General features: G+C 39.3%; 1 protein-coding gene and 1 pseudogene across 2 annotated transcripts; both read left to right on the top strand.

The window, feature by feature from the left end:
* Positions 1–286: 286 nt before the first annotated feature.
* LOC131787301 (sulfotransferase 1B1-like) lies at positions 287–7,796 on the top strand. 2 transcript variants are annotated; one of them, XM_059104406.2, is made up of 5 exons: positions 287–333; positions 690–1,020; positions 5,532–5,762; positions 6,544–6,638; positions 6,854–7,796. In XM_059104406.2, exons 2-5 carry the CDS (start codon positions 837–839, stop codon positions 7,127–7,129), a joined length of 786 nt encoding a protein of 261 aa, XP_058960389.2. In that variant the 5' UTR covers positions 287–333; positions 690–836; the 3' UTR covers positions 7,130–7,796. The 2 variants fall into 2 exon arrangements, with proteins under 2 accessions (XP_058960389.2, XP_058960388.2); XM_059104405.2 differs by lacking the exon at positions 287–333 and having other exon boundaries at positions 5,532–5,897.
* Positions 7,797–9,929: 2,133 nt separating this feature from the next.
* On the top strand, positions 9,930–13,534 carry LOC131787355 (sulfotransferase 1B1-like; annotated as a pseudogene).
* The last annotated feature ends 251 nt before the right edge of the window (positions 13,535–13,785 follow it).

Genomic DNA, 13,785 nt, shown 5'->3' with positions numbered 1-13,785 from the left:
TGTCAAGAAACGTCGGTTTTTCGGTTTTGGTTTTCATTGCAGTTTGCGGATTTTCCGTTTTTCAGCATTTGGTTTTCCGTTTTCTTAAAGAACACTAATGGGTGTTCGGATTTGGTTTCCGAGTGTTGCGTGACTACTTTTACAGCGGTCACGAGAAAAACAAAAGAAGGAGGGTACGTAAGTGTTGCGCAACAGTGCACACGTTACATATATCTTTTACTGACGTAATATACAATAGGGGCATCTGAAAAGTCATCGGTGACATCCGGAAAGGCGCCAAGAAGAATTCTATTCACGTTTCGTAACTAAACAATAGTGTTGTGAGGCCGAAATGTAAGTTACACTTCACTAATTAAAAAGTTAAACAATTTTCCAAAAGCTTTGACTAGCACCATATTATTCATTGTGAAATTAAACAACGGAGGCATTGGGAAGGCATCGATGACACCAGGAAAGGCATCAACAAGAATGATATTTACGTTATGTAACTTGTTGTGTGACGAAAGGCCTAAGAACGTGTTGCAACGGCAAAACGTAAATAGAATTCTTCTTGGTACCCTTCTGGATGCCATCGATAGCTTTTCCGATGCTTCCATTGTCTATTACAACTGGAAAAGATTTATGTAAAAACAGCACTTTTGAAAATTGCTTAACATTTTATTTAACGAAGTGTACTGTTGACATTTCAGCGTTACAACACGTTTGTTTTCTGCAACTACCAATGATCTGTCTGTATTAGTGAAGCATTAAAGTTGTTTCACTGCTGACCACTCAATCGTATTTCGGTCTTTTTTCCTTCCTCCGCTCGTCGCCAGTGATGTAATATCTCCCCGACGATGTCGGAACATTTCACAGTCATTCAAGAAAAGGAAGGAGAGTTCTTTGCACCACGACAAGCTTTGATTCATGGCGTACGATTATCATTTTATGTGCCCAACATTGATAAAGACTTTGAGAGGGACTTGAGTCGTTTTGAAACCCGATCAGAGGATATTTATGTGGTTAGTTTTCCAAAATCAGGTAAGGCTATAGATCGAGATTGGATCACGTTAATTGTGGCAAGTTTAACGCGGTAAAATCTCTACGCAGCCAACAATTATGCATGCAATCTTTCGCAGTCATGGGTGAGAAACTCGCATATTTTTAAAACCTAGCGAAGAAATGCGTACAACGAAAACCAATTTCCGTTTCTGACCGAATAAGTGCGTGAAACTGACAACAGTCGCAGCCATATTAAGTTTCTCAGGAGGGGTAAGTTTCTATAGAAATTTTAGTGCTGCGTCAGTGAGGGGTATAACAGAATAATTTGGTTTTATCAACTGAGTTCATAATGTCGATTGGCCATCGTAAAGAGTTTATAGAGCTGCCGTTTCGATAGTTAGCCCTTCGCTCGAACGAGGGAATCAGCTTTACGATTAACTAGACCCTGTGAGCGGGGTAACTGGGATACCTGGATGGTACTGGATCCTTGGAATCAAGTGTAGTGATACTACGGGTGTCGGATTAGTATATTGAAATAGTGCGCTCAAGTTTGGCCAAGGGCATACACCTATTTCAAAACATAGGCATGCTATGCATGCAAGAGTTACTTTTTTGTAGGGTGGGTGGATTACTTGAAACATTGTGAGTGATGTCTACATTCTTACAAAAGGAGAGAAGAATATTAATGTGGGAAAGAACGAAAATGTCGAATTACCTCACTCACAGGTATTTTGTGGTAGATTATGTGTGTTTTGCAAATAAATGTAACCAAAAATAAACTGTATTGGTGCCACGGATACCTGTTATTACAAAATGCAAACTAAGAATCTGAAGAGTTTTTACGTCCGGTATATAATAACATGTCATCTTACAGCTTACCGAGCGTCACGCAATCGCTTTTCTGCGATCCGCCTTCACGATTATTTGCACTATCGTAGAATATTCCTGGCCCATTTCTTGATGAAAATCAATATTATTTCAAGCCTTCAATATAGTCTTCTTACTTTGCGCACGAGTTGGTTGGTATGATGTCTGTACAGATTTTACCAACGTAATAAAAGTAGATGACGTGAATAACAGTGATGGTAAAGCAAACTTAAAACGGCAGAAATCGCCAGAAAATACAACGGATACACAGGGTATGAGTAAGTTTTATTGATTTTACGAGAAAAATGTTCATATTTCGAAATATGTATCGTTGTAAATCGACCATACTTCGTTCCCTATACTATTCCTTATAAAGTGCAGTTCCTCTCGTAACTTAACACCGAGTCACACAACGCGTGACGCGTTCATGAATTAATCGTTGGCTTTTTCTCGAGAAGTGAGCTTGGGCCGCCTGTGACAAGACAATTGCGTAAACAATATTTAACATAATAACATTATACACAAAAAAACACAGGGTTTTGGATCACGTATTTATTAAAAAAGAATATCCATACAACTACAATGAAAACAAAGATAAGATTCACCTTTCTGATCGTGAAATTAATACCATTCGTACTGTTATCGTAGCTACGTTCCATGCCATCAAGTGAATCCAACATGTCTTTCTTCACGAGCAGTTTGCATCCATTATAGTTATGTTCTTCAGTCTCACGGTAGTATTGTTGTTCAATAGATTGCATAGAGTATATGCAGTTTGGTTTCAGATTTCAGATTTTGCTTTTTACAACAAGTGAACGTTTTTCAACTAAGACATTGGCATACTTAGCATACAAGGCATTCAAGGCTTTCATGGCTTTCAAGAGTTCGCGACTCAATCCGTTCCAAAATTACCGCTCAATAACATCTCTCAGTGTGGATTAGCCGCGATTAATACGACTTCTATATGCGTCTGTAAGTATTTTGCGCGTTTGCGCCATAATGCTCCAGGAGATCGCAATCCAAATACGTTGAAAAACAAAACAACCGACCAAAGAGTTTTATAAGCAAAATCTCGTGATTCGTCATGTGACCTGGCCCTGTCTGTGCATGACAACGTCAATCATTATCAAGATAACACGCGTGATCAGCATGTGAACATCTTCACTGGATCACAGTTAGTTGTCATGGTGTTGAGGGATAACACGCGTGATCAGCATGTGAACACCTCATTGGATCACAGTTGGTTGTCATGGTGTTGAGGGCCCAATGACCTCTGGGTACTATTGCGCAATTTTTCCATTTTGTGGCGGAGGAAAAAAAAAAAAAAAAAGACGACAAAAAAAACAAAGGCATTTTATGACTGGGCTACCACAGGGAAGGCGTCCAGCATTGATAGGGATATTTCAGAGGGATTTGAGTCGTTTTGAAACCCGATCAGACGATATCTATGTGGTCAGTTTTCCAAAATCAGATAAGGCTATAGATCAATTCTTTCGATTAGCCAGTTTGCTTCTTTTTGTTGCCGATTTCTTTCACAGTGTAGTCTTTTGAGTGCTGAGTTATTTATGACTAGGGAAAATTTCGGCAAAAGAAAACGGAATTTTGTCCATAAGATGTCCACAACACATGCTATTTTTTAATCATTGTTTGGTTGCCATGTGAACTTTAATATATTTTACATTTAAAATATATTAAAGTTGACACGGCAACCAGGTGGACAATAAGACATGGTTTGATGCTTCTCTGGTATACAGATTTAATGAATGTAACCGAAGAAGTTACGATTCATAGACCCAACGTTTCGACACTCTTGTCTTGTGCCTTCATCAGGGGTGATCTAAACGCTGCAAACAAGAGGTCCTTTCATATGGTCACTAATTAGCTACCTTTTTGTGACGGCTTATGTCCACGTTTGTATGGTTTACTTAAATTTATTAACCGGTAATTCCTTTGATACCCATTGTTTCTTTTGATAATTCTTCGACTTACGCAATTTCTGGCTATCTTGCGAAAATTTTGTCGCCTGTTGTTCGGAATACTGATTACACTGTCAAAAATTCCTGCGAATTTGCGGATTTCATAAGAGATAAGACTCTTAACGCTTGTGAAGAATTAGTATCTTTCGACGTTGTTTCGCTCTTCGCTAAAATCCCAGTTGATCTTGCCGTTAAGGTTGCGGAGGAGAGACTCAGAGAAGATGCTTCCCTAGGACAAAGAACTTCTTTGCCTGTGGAGGATATTATTCATCTGCTGTCTTTTTGCCTCGAAACCACGCTATTTGCATGCCTCGAAACCACGCTATTTGCATATAACGACACCTACTATCAACAAGTTTTTGGTACAGCTATGGGTTCGCCCGTCTCTGCTGTCATTGCCAACCTGGTAATGGAGACGTGGAACAAAGGGCCTTAGCCACTTCGCCGGTTAAACCCTTTTTCTGGAAACGATATGTCGATGATGTTATTTCTGCGGTATTCGGAATTGAAGCGGAGCGCCTCCTATCGCATTTTAATTCAGTAGAGCCGTCGATCCAATCCGCCCTCGAGCGTGATAAGGATAGACATTTGCCCTTTCTTGATTTAAATGTGTCCAGAGGGGCTCAGGGTAATTTGGAGACAAGTGTCTACTGTAAACCTACCTACATCGACAAATACCTCGCTTTCGATTCTCACCACCCTATTTGCCATAAAAAGTCTGTAGCCAAAACTTTACTCAGGAGGGCTAACTGTTTACCATCTTCACTCGATTCGAAGGCTGAGGGGAGAAAATATGTTTCTTATGCCCTAAAGGCAAATGGTTCTACAAAAGCCTTTCTCCGTAACTGCCAAAAACCAGTTACAACTAGTAACTCTCTTGATTAAAGGGAACCAGCAACTGGTTTTGCTGTTATTCCTTACATTCAGGGTGTTACGGAACCCATCAAGAGAATTTTGAAAAGCCACAACGTTAAAGTTGCTCAAAAACCTTTCTAGACTTTGGGGCATATTTGCGCCAAACCTAAGGATCCTGTCACGAAAGAACAACGAACCGACGTCATTTATATTATTCCTTACAAGGACTGTGACAACGAATACATTGGACAGGTCAAACGTCAGTTTGGTACACGTTTGAAAGAGCATCAAAAAGCGGTTATCTTTTGCAAAAAGGAAAATTCTGCTTTATCGGAGCACACATGACTAACCAACGATACAATTGGGTGGGATAATTCTAAAATTATCACCACTAATCGGCGTTACCACTAGCGCCTTTGTTTGGAGGCCTTTAAATCGTGTCGATAGCGGCTTGCTTCCTGACGCCTATTTACAGCTCGTCAGTTAAAAAGGCAGCTAATTAGCGATCATAGAAAAGAACCTCTTGTTGGAGCGTTTAGATCACCCCTGATGAAGGCACTAGACAGGAGTGTCGAAACGTTGGGTCTATGGATTGTAACTTCTTCGCTTACATTCATTAAATCTGTAAACCAGAGATGCATCAAACCATGTCTTACTATTTAGCCATTTTAAACCACGTGACCTCATAGCTTAAAAGGTCCATAGGAGAGCACGTAAACCAGCGTAATTTTTACAGCAAACCAAATCACTCCGTATAATTGACAGAGTAGCTCATGTTTACAACTGACCAAATTAGTACGTGCAAGAAATGCAAACTGCGGACAACGAGATCTATCTTTTCCTTTTTTTCAGGAACAACCTGGGTGCAAGAAATTGTCTGGCAAATACTCAACGATGGAAAAATCAGCGAAGAAAGGGTGGAAAGTCGCTATTCCTTTTTGGAAACAAGTCAGCTCTTCGATAGGCCCGGAGACGAGTCAGACGAGCAGAAGGTCTCCGTGACTTCTCGGCCCAGTCCCCGCTTAATTAAGTCACATCTTCCTTATCATGTGATTCCAAAGAGTAAAGAGGAGAGAAAAAGAAGCAAGTATATTTACGTTGCAAGAAATCCAAGAGACGTTGCTGTTTCATATTATCACTTCGTCCTAGGCTTTGGCCCTAGCAGTTATTTTAAAGGGACATGGGAGTTCTTTGTAAAGTTGTTTCTTGAGGGCAAAAGTAAGGATTTTATTTGTTGGAAATGGTTTTCGCTGTAAGCTAAGCGGAAGTTTTACAGCATTGCGAGCTCGCCTCCTACTGTATCTGCAAGTTCTCCACTTGAGGAAAAACAAGTTCGCTCCTACCTTTATCAGTTCGCCACCAAATCTTTCAAAGGTACGATGATTTCGACAGCAAAACAATGCTTTCTGCCTTAAGGAAACGTGTTGAACGATTTAGTTTCTAAAGAAATTGTGGGGCTGCTTCGGTGTGGTAGTATATAACAAGAAAGTTTATTTGTTTTTATCAACTGAGTTGATAATGTAAATTGGCCACCGTAAAGAGTTTCAAAGCTCACTTTTCGCACGTTAGCCCTTCGTCAGAGCAAAAGACAAACCATTTGCCATTGCCATTGCTCTAACAAAGGGCGTCAGCTTTGAAACTCTTTACGGTGGCCAATTTATATACCACTCGGTTGATATAACAAAAATTATCTTGGAAGGTCTAAGCGCGAGCTGGGAAAGGTGGGTGCAAACCTGTGTCACTTCAGGGGGCGAACTCGCAAGGGAAGGTAGGAGAGCGAACTTGCAATGGGGTGAAACTTCCATAAACCGTTAGATATCTGTGATCAAATGAAATGATTGTAAATTTGAATAATTTCCTGCAGATTCATATGGCTTTTGGTCTGATCACGTGTTGCCCTGGTGGAAACACAGAGATGAACCTTACGTCTTATTTCTCAAATATGAAGATTTAAAGAAGGTCAGCTATTTTCATGCTTTACTCATCTTTGTTTTAGTTGGACTACAAACACATAAGATCAACCTTTACTAGTCCGACCATTATAACGCGAATCCGAGACTGTTATCAGTAAGGGAGCGAATACTGTGCAACCGTAAACCCCTGTAAATAAATAGTGAGTAGTTGCACAAGTCTAAACTTGTAATGATTTCCATAAAAACCCATTTACCTTTCAGGATCTTTGTGGTAACGTTCGACTAATCAGCGAATTTCTCGAGAAGCCACTTTCAGATGAAATGATCCGCAAAATCGCCCACCAGTGTACGTTTGCGGAAATGAAGAAAAACTCCAACTCTTATGTCATTTCGGCATATGCTACAAAACCAAACTTCCTTCGCAAGGGTCAGATTGGAGACTGGAAGAGCCTCTTCAGTGAAGAATTAAACAAGCAATTTGAAGAAACGTTCCTGACGAAATTGAACGGGACTGGACTGCATTTTGATACAGAATAACAAACATTGATTGGTTTTCAACTTGAAAATCGATTCCTTGTAAAATGCATTTTAGTAATGTAGTGCTTTTAATTGCAATTCTTCAAGCTATTGCGTAGCTAAGCAAAGCAATCTCTTTTCTGTGAAGCGGGCACGGATGAAGAGTAATATGGGTGTGGTAGAGTGACCTAAAGTTTGTACGAGGAGAGAAAGCGAAAACGTTAATCTCGTTCCCAGATCTCCTACCATTTAACTGCAACTGAAAAGTCGGACTTTACAATCGCTTGGCCATGGAGAGTCTGGATACGAGACTACGAAAACGTAGAGGGTGGGGATGGGGGGGGGGAAAGAGGTTATTGGGGAGAAAGGAGGAAAATCTCCACCCTATCCATATTCGAGAATTATTTGGGGGCCACGGTTTTGGTTTTCGTTTTTTCGTCACCAACGCCACACAGCAAGTTACAAAACGTAAATATAATTCTTTTTGGTGCCTTTCTGGGTGCCACCGTTGCCTTTTCCGATACCTCCATTGTTTATTACAGTAGTAAAAGATATATGTGCAATCAGCACTTTTGAAATATTGCTTAACATTTCATTTAGCAGAGTTCACTGTTAACGTTTCGGCTTTACAAGACCTTTGTTTTCCGCAACTATAATTGATATGTCTCTACATGAGTTATTAAACTTGTTTCCCCGCTGACCACTCGTATTTCATTTTTCATAACTGCTATTCTTCCCCCGCTCGTCGCCCGTGATGTAGTTACTCTCGAAATGGTTTAGCGTGACGACAAATGGTTTAGTAAAAACCGAAATGGTTTAGTGTTACAGCAGTTGGTTTAAGCTGTAACCGCCAAAAATATAAAAGTGAAATGGACAAATCAAGCTTGAAATGAAACAGTTTATGTGGAGTCTTACGTAACAACCCTTACGTCACTCAGATCGAATTTGGCGCGAAATTCGCCAGAACGATCGCGTTAATGAGGTATTCGCCACGTCGTACACTCGACGTTCAACACAGGAAGAGATTATTTCTGTAGCCTCGTCTACTAGACTCAGCGAGCCTTATTCCGGTAATAGTCATTTTTTATGTTTGCCTATTTTCGCTTGTTAGCGAATAAATTTATGCCCTCGTCATCTTACCGCAATATCAGTAAGTGAATGATATTTCGGATGAAACCGTTTTCAGTAGCTTAATAATCAGTTAGTAAAAATGAAAGTAAACTTAAGTTTATATTTCACAATAAAGTCTTTTCTTATCGTTTCAAACCATACGTTTTTTTAATTTCCAATTGTTATAGTTTGTTAAAATTAAGGAAAGCCGCAGCTATCAGAAATTTTATCGTGAGGTCGTAAAGTTTCTAATAGTTGCGGCTTAACCATGTTGGGAGTTCAAATTGCCATTAGTCAGTTTCAAATTGTCCTTTTGTTCTTTTCAGTTTCTTACCGTGAAAACTGCTGTTCTTTGAATAGATAATTCTTACCGTGGTTATTCCTAACCATGGTAAGAATTCTCCATTTTACTACCTCAAGATAATATCAAAATCTGAAACAAAAGGAATATCAAAAATACAGATAGAATGCATCATTTTACGCGACAGCACACTTACAGTCAAGACAGTCAGAACCATAGCTAGAAAACGTGATAAAGCGATTTATGTTTTAAGACGACGAAACTACAACTAAAGGGCGCCTAAAAACTATAAAACTATAAAGTTAAAAACTACATAGTTATATATAGTTTATAGAGAAAACTGCTGTACTTTAAATGGAGAATTCTTACTATGGTTAGGCGTGACCATGGTAATGTTAAACGATAAAGATAGAACTATATTTAATCTGAAATATCGTAAGGGTTTCCTTATATTGGTGTTGGGAAAAAGAATGGAAATATTATATTACTTTAAGCCATTCGATACAAAAATTATAATAAGACAGGTTGATTATTTATTCCTTTTGGCGGTCTCATCTAAGTACAATTTATTTCACCTTTTTCTTATCGCGGTTGTGAATTTGGTACGGAAACAGTTGCTCCGTTTCTACGGTGATTAGATCTTGTACTATTTTGTGATAAGCTATGTTTTTAATTATGTCAATTTTCTAGTTGTAAATCTTTCTGGTAAAAGTTAACCTCGCACACTCCTGCTTCTTATACAAATTCTTAGTCAAATTCTTAGTAAAATTCACGATTCCAGAATATTTCTTAAATTTTTAAATTAACACCTTCAACACCTCTTCTTAAAGGTGACTCTGATTGTAAATAGCTTATGCTTTTTCATCTACGCACTGAATTTGTAATTATATAACTTATGCGAATAACACGTAGTTTTCTTAGTGGCGGTACCTAGGGTACGCCCTTTCTTCTTCGAATTTTCTGTTTACTCTGTTGTTATGTAACAATCCTCTAAGGCTATTTTATCGTAAACTATCTTTTCAAGCGTAATTTCAATTCTGCCAATAGGTTAATTATAATTTTTATATTATCAATCTTGTCTTTGTTCTAGCCGATCTTAACCGTAAAATTAAGAAATTTAAGGTAGAAGATGATTTTGTGATTGCGTAAACAACTTTCAGTTAACACTTAGCCAATCGTGTTTTTATTGAATCAGTTCAACAAGGGTGCTACACAGTTCTGAATTGTATAAACCATTTTTGTTTGAATATTTCATTTCACCAAAGGCGACTTGTCCATTTGTATTTTAAATAAATTTCTTGTGATAAGATAAACCGTTCTCGAAGAGACAATTAGACCATTTCTGTTCATTACAAACCATTTGTTTTATAAGTAAGTGTTGCGCAGTAGTGTAGACGTTACATACCAATGATGTCAGAACATTTCACAGTCATCCAAGAGAAGGAAGGAGAGTTCTTTGGACCACGACAAGTGCTTATTCGTGGCGTACGATTAGCAATCAACGCGCCTAGCACTGGTAAGGATCTTGAGAGGGATCTGAGTCGTTTTGAAACCCGTTCAGACGATGTCTATGTGGTCAGTTTTCCAAAATCAGGTAAGGCTATAGATCGATTCTTGCGACTGACCACTTTGCTTCACTTCGTCGCCGATATCTTTTACACTGCTGTCTTTTGAGTGCTGACTTATTTGTGAATAGGGACAATTTCGACAACAAAAAAAACAACGAAATTTTGTCCATAAGACGTCCGCAACACATGCCATTTTTGAATAATTGTTTGGTTGCCGTGTGAACTTTAGAGGGCATGTAAACCCTAAAAACGTTAGAGAATGATATATTTTCGTCTATTCACGAGCGTGGGACAAAGAAATAATCCTGAGTCCCCTTGAGGAATCGAACTTCAGACCTTCGGATTCCGTGCTCCAATGCTCTATCACTAAGCCATAGAGACTACACGGTGTGCGAGGTCTGTTACGAAGTACATATGACACATGTCCTGCATACTGCTAGGATCAGCAATATCGATAGCATAATGTTTGTAGATAGAAATGAGAGAGATGGTAAGTTTTGAGCTCGGTAAAGAAATAGAGATTGATGTTTTTTTCGTCTTCTCACGAGCGTGGGACAAAGTTTTTCTTTTCACATAGATGTTTAGTAAATATATCAAGTACACCAAAGGCACCATTCGTTTTTTTCTGAAAAGTCCATTTTCACTTTGTAAAAGCTCTTGCAAATTCGAAATATTCACCATCTTAAGTGGCGCCATCTTTCCTGTGACCTGAGGGGTGGAACCTCCAAAGTTACGTTTTATAACCGCATGAGACACGTAGGAGTCTTCTCCACAGCCATTGTTTGCCGGTCTAGTCATGAGTTTTTACTAACAGTTTGCTTCAATATGTTCAATGTTTTCATAATGGTAGAAAGTTGTATCGTCCAGTTTTGTACTGATTCAAACAAAACTGAGCATACAAGGCATAGATTTCCAAATGACGCAAATTTGAAACGACAGTTGGTGAACTTTGTTCAGGTGAAAAAAAAGATTTCTATTGTATTCCGATTGTACTCTTGCTTTATTGGATTTTCATATCAGATGCAAATAAATCATACAGTAAATTAAATACCCGTCTGAGTCTCCGAAACGGTAACACCACTGTCAACATGTTCTCTACAGTCCTTGTGCGAATCCCTTCGGTGAACCCTACGCGACTCATATGTTAAGGACGTGGCCGAGACTCTCCTAAAGATTCTGGATTATCCCCATCGCTGTCATATACTAGATTTAAGGCATTCGTGTCACTCTTTTCTGAAAAAACCTCGTCCAAACTACTGCTACTAATACGCGCTGCAATACCAATCTTACTGTGGAATATGTGTTGCGCAATATTTTAGTTCCGACGCTTACTTCATAAGTGTTTTCACGGGAAGTGGAATTTCTCCCTAATATAAGTCGAATTGGACAAAACAAATCTCAAATTCGTTTTCTATGCCACTTTTTTCATAGTATATGAAAAACATGTATTTTTGGGTTTACATGCCCTTTAATATATTACATTGTTTAGCCATTTCAAACCACGGACCTCATAGCTTAAAAGGTCCGTAGGGAGAGTACGTAAAACAACGTAATTTTTTACAGCAAACCAAATCACTACGTATAACTGACAGAATAGCTCATGTTTACAACCAAATACGACCAAATTAAAGCGTGCAAGAAATGCAAACTGCGGACAACGAGATCTATCCTTGAACTAAACTTTCTTTATTTTTTCTCAGGAACAACCTAGGTGCAAGAAATTGTCTGGCAAATACTCAACGATGGAAAAATCAGCGAAGAAAGGGTGGAAAGTCGCTATCCCTTTTTGGAAAAAAGTCAGCTCTTCGATAGGCCCGGAGACGAGTCAGACGGGCAGAAGGTCTCTATGACTTCTCGGCCCAGTCCCCGCTTAATTAAGTCGCATCTTCCTTATCATGTGATTCCAATGAGTAAGGAGGAGAGCAAAAGAAGCAAGTATATTTACGTGGCAAGAAATCCAAAGGACGTTGCTGTTTCATTTTATCACTTCATCCAAAGCTTTGATGCTGGCAGTTATTTTAATGGGACGTGGGAGTTCTTCGTTAAGTTGTTTCTTGAGGGCAAAAGTAAGGATTTTTATTTGTTAAATATGGTTTTTGCTGTGAGCTAAGCGGAAGTTTGACGGCATTGGGAGCTCGCCTCCTACTATCTCTGAAAGTTCGTCACCTGAGGAAAAACAAGCTCGCTCCCACCTTTACCAGTTCGGACCAGTTCGTCCCTAAATCTTTCAAAGCTATCATGATTTCGACAGCAAAAGAATACGTTCTGCCTTAGGGACTGCCTCGGTGAGGTAGAATAACAATTATAACAAGAAATTTCATTTGTTTTTATCAACTGAGTTGATAATGTTAATTGGCCATCGTAAGGAGTTTCAAAGCTCAGGTTTCGGGCGTTAGCCCTTCGTCAGAGCGAATGGCAAATGGTGAGTGATTTGCTCTGACGAAGTGCTGACGCTCGAAACGTCAGCTTCGAAACTCTTTACAGTAACCAATTTACATCATGAACTCGGTTGATAAAAATTATCTTGGAAGGTTTAAGGGCGAGGTAGGAACAGTGGGTGTGAACTTGTTTCACTTCAGGGGGCGAACTCGCAAAGGAGGTAGGAGAACGAACTTGCAATAGGGCGAAACCTCCATAAATCTTTAGCCCTTCGTCAGAGCGAATGAAAAATGGCGAGTGATTTGCTCTGACGTAGGGCTGCGCTGATTTGCTCTGACGAAACGTCTGCTTTGAAACACTTTACGGTAACCAATTTACATCATCAACTCGGTTGATGAAACAAAAATTATCTTGAAAGGTTTAGGGGCGAGCTGAGGAAGGTGGGTGCGAACTTGTTTCACTTCTCGGGGCAAACTCGCAAAGGAGGTAGGAGAACGAACTTGCAATGGGGCGAAACCTCCATAAACCGTTAGATATCTGTGATCAAATGAAATGATTGTAAATTTAAATAATTTCTCACAGATTCCTATGGCTTTTGGTGTGATCACGTGGTACCCTGGTGGAAACACAGAGACGAACCTCACGTGTTATTTCTAACATATGAAGGTTTAAAGAAGGTGAGGGAGCGGATATTGTGCGACCATAAAACCCCTATAAATAAAGAGTGAGTAGTTGCACAAGTCTAAACTAGTAATGATTTCCTTAAAAAGCCATTTACCTTTCAGGATCTTTGTGGTAACGTTCGACTAATCAGCGAATTTCTCGAGAAGCCACTTTCAGATGAAATAATCCGTAAAATCACCCACCAGTGTACGTTTGCAGAAATGAAGAAAAACTCCAACTCTTATGTCTTTTCGAAATATGCTACAAAACCAAACTTGCTTCGCAAATCGCAAGGGTCAGATTGGAGACTGGAGGAGCCTCTTCAGTGAAGAATTAAACAAGCAATTTGAAGAAACGTTCCTGACGAAATTGAACGGGACTGGACTGCATTTTGACACAGAATGACACACGTTGATTGGTTTTTGACTTAAACATCGATTCCTTGTAAAATGCATTTTAATAATGTGGTGCTTTTATTTTTAATTGTTCAGGTTATTGCGTAGCTAAGCAAAACAATCTCTTTCCTGTGAAGTTTCAGAGAGGCACGAATAAAGTGTGATAGGGGTGTGGTAGAGTGACCCAAAGTTTGAGCCCCACCCCTCCTCAATACGCATACGAAGCATACGAGGAGAGAAAGCAAAAACGTCATTCTCGCT

This window comes from Pocillopora verrucosa, chromosome 11, assembly GCF_036669915.1.
Source record: "Pocillopora verrucosa isolate sample1 chromosome 11, ASM3666991v2, whole genome shotgun sequence".
NCBI lineage: Eukaryota > Metazoa > Cnidaria > Anthozoa > Scleractinia > Pocilloporidae > Pocillopora > Pocillopora verrucosa.
Note: the sequence above shows the minus strand (reverse complement) of the source record. Positions and strands in the feature narration are given on the sequence as shown.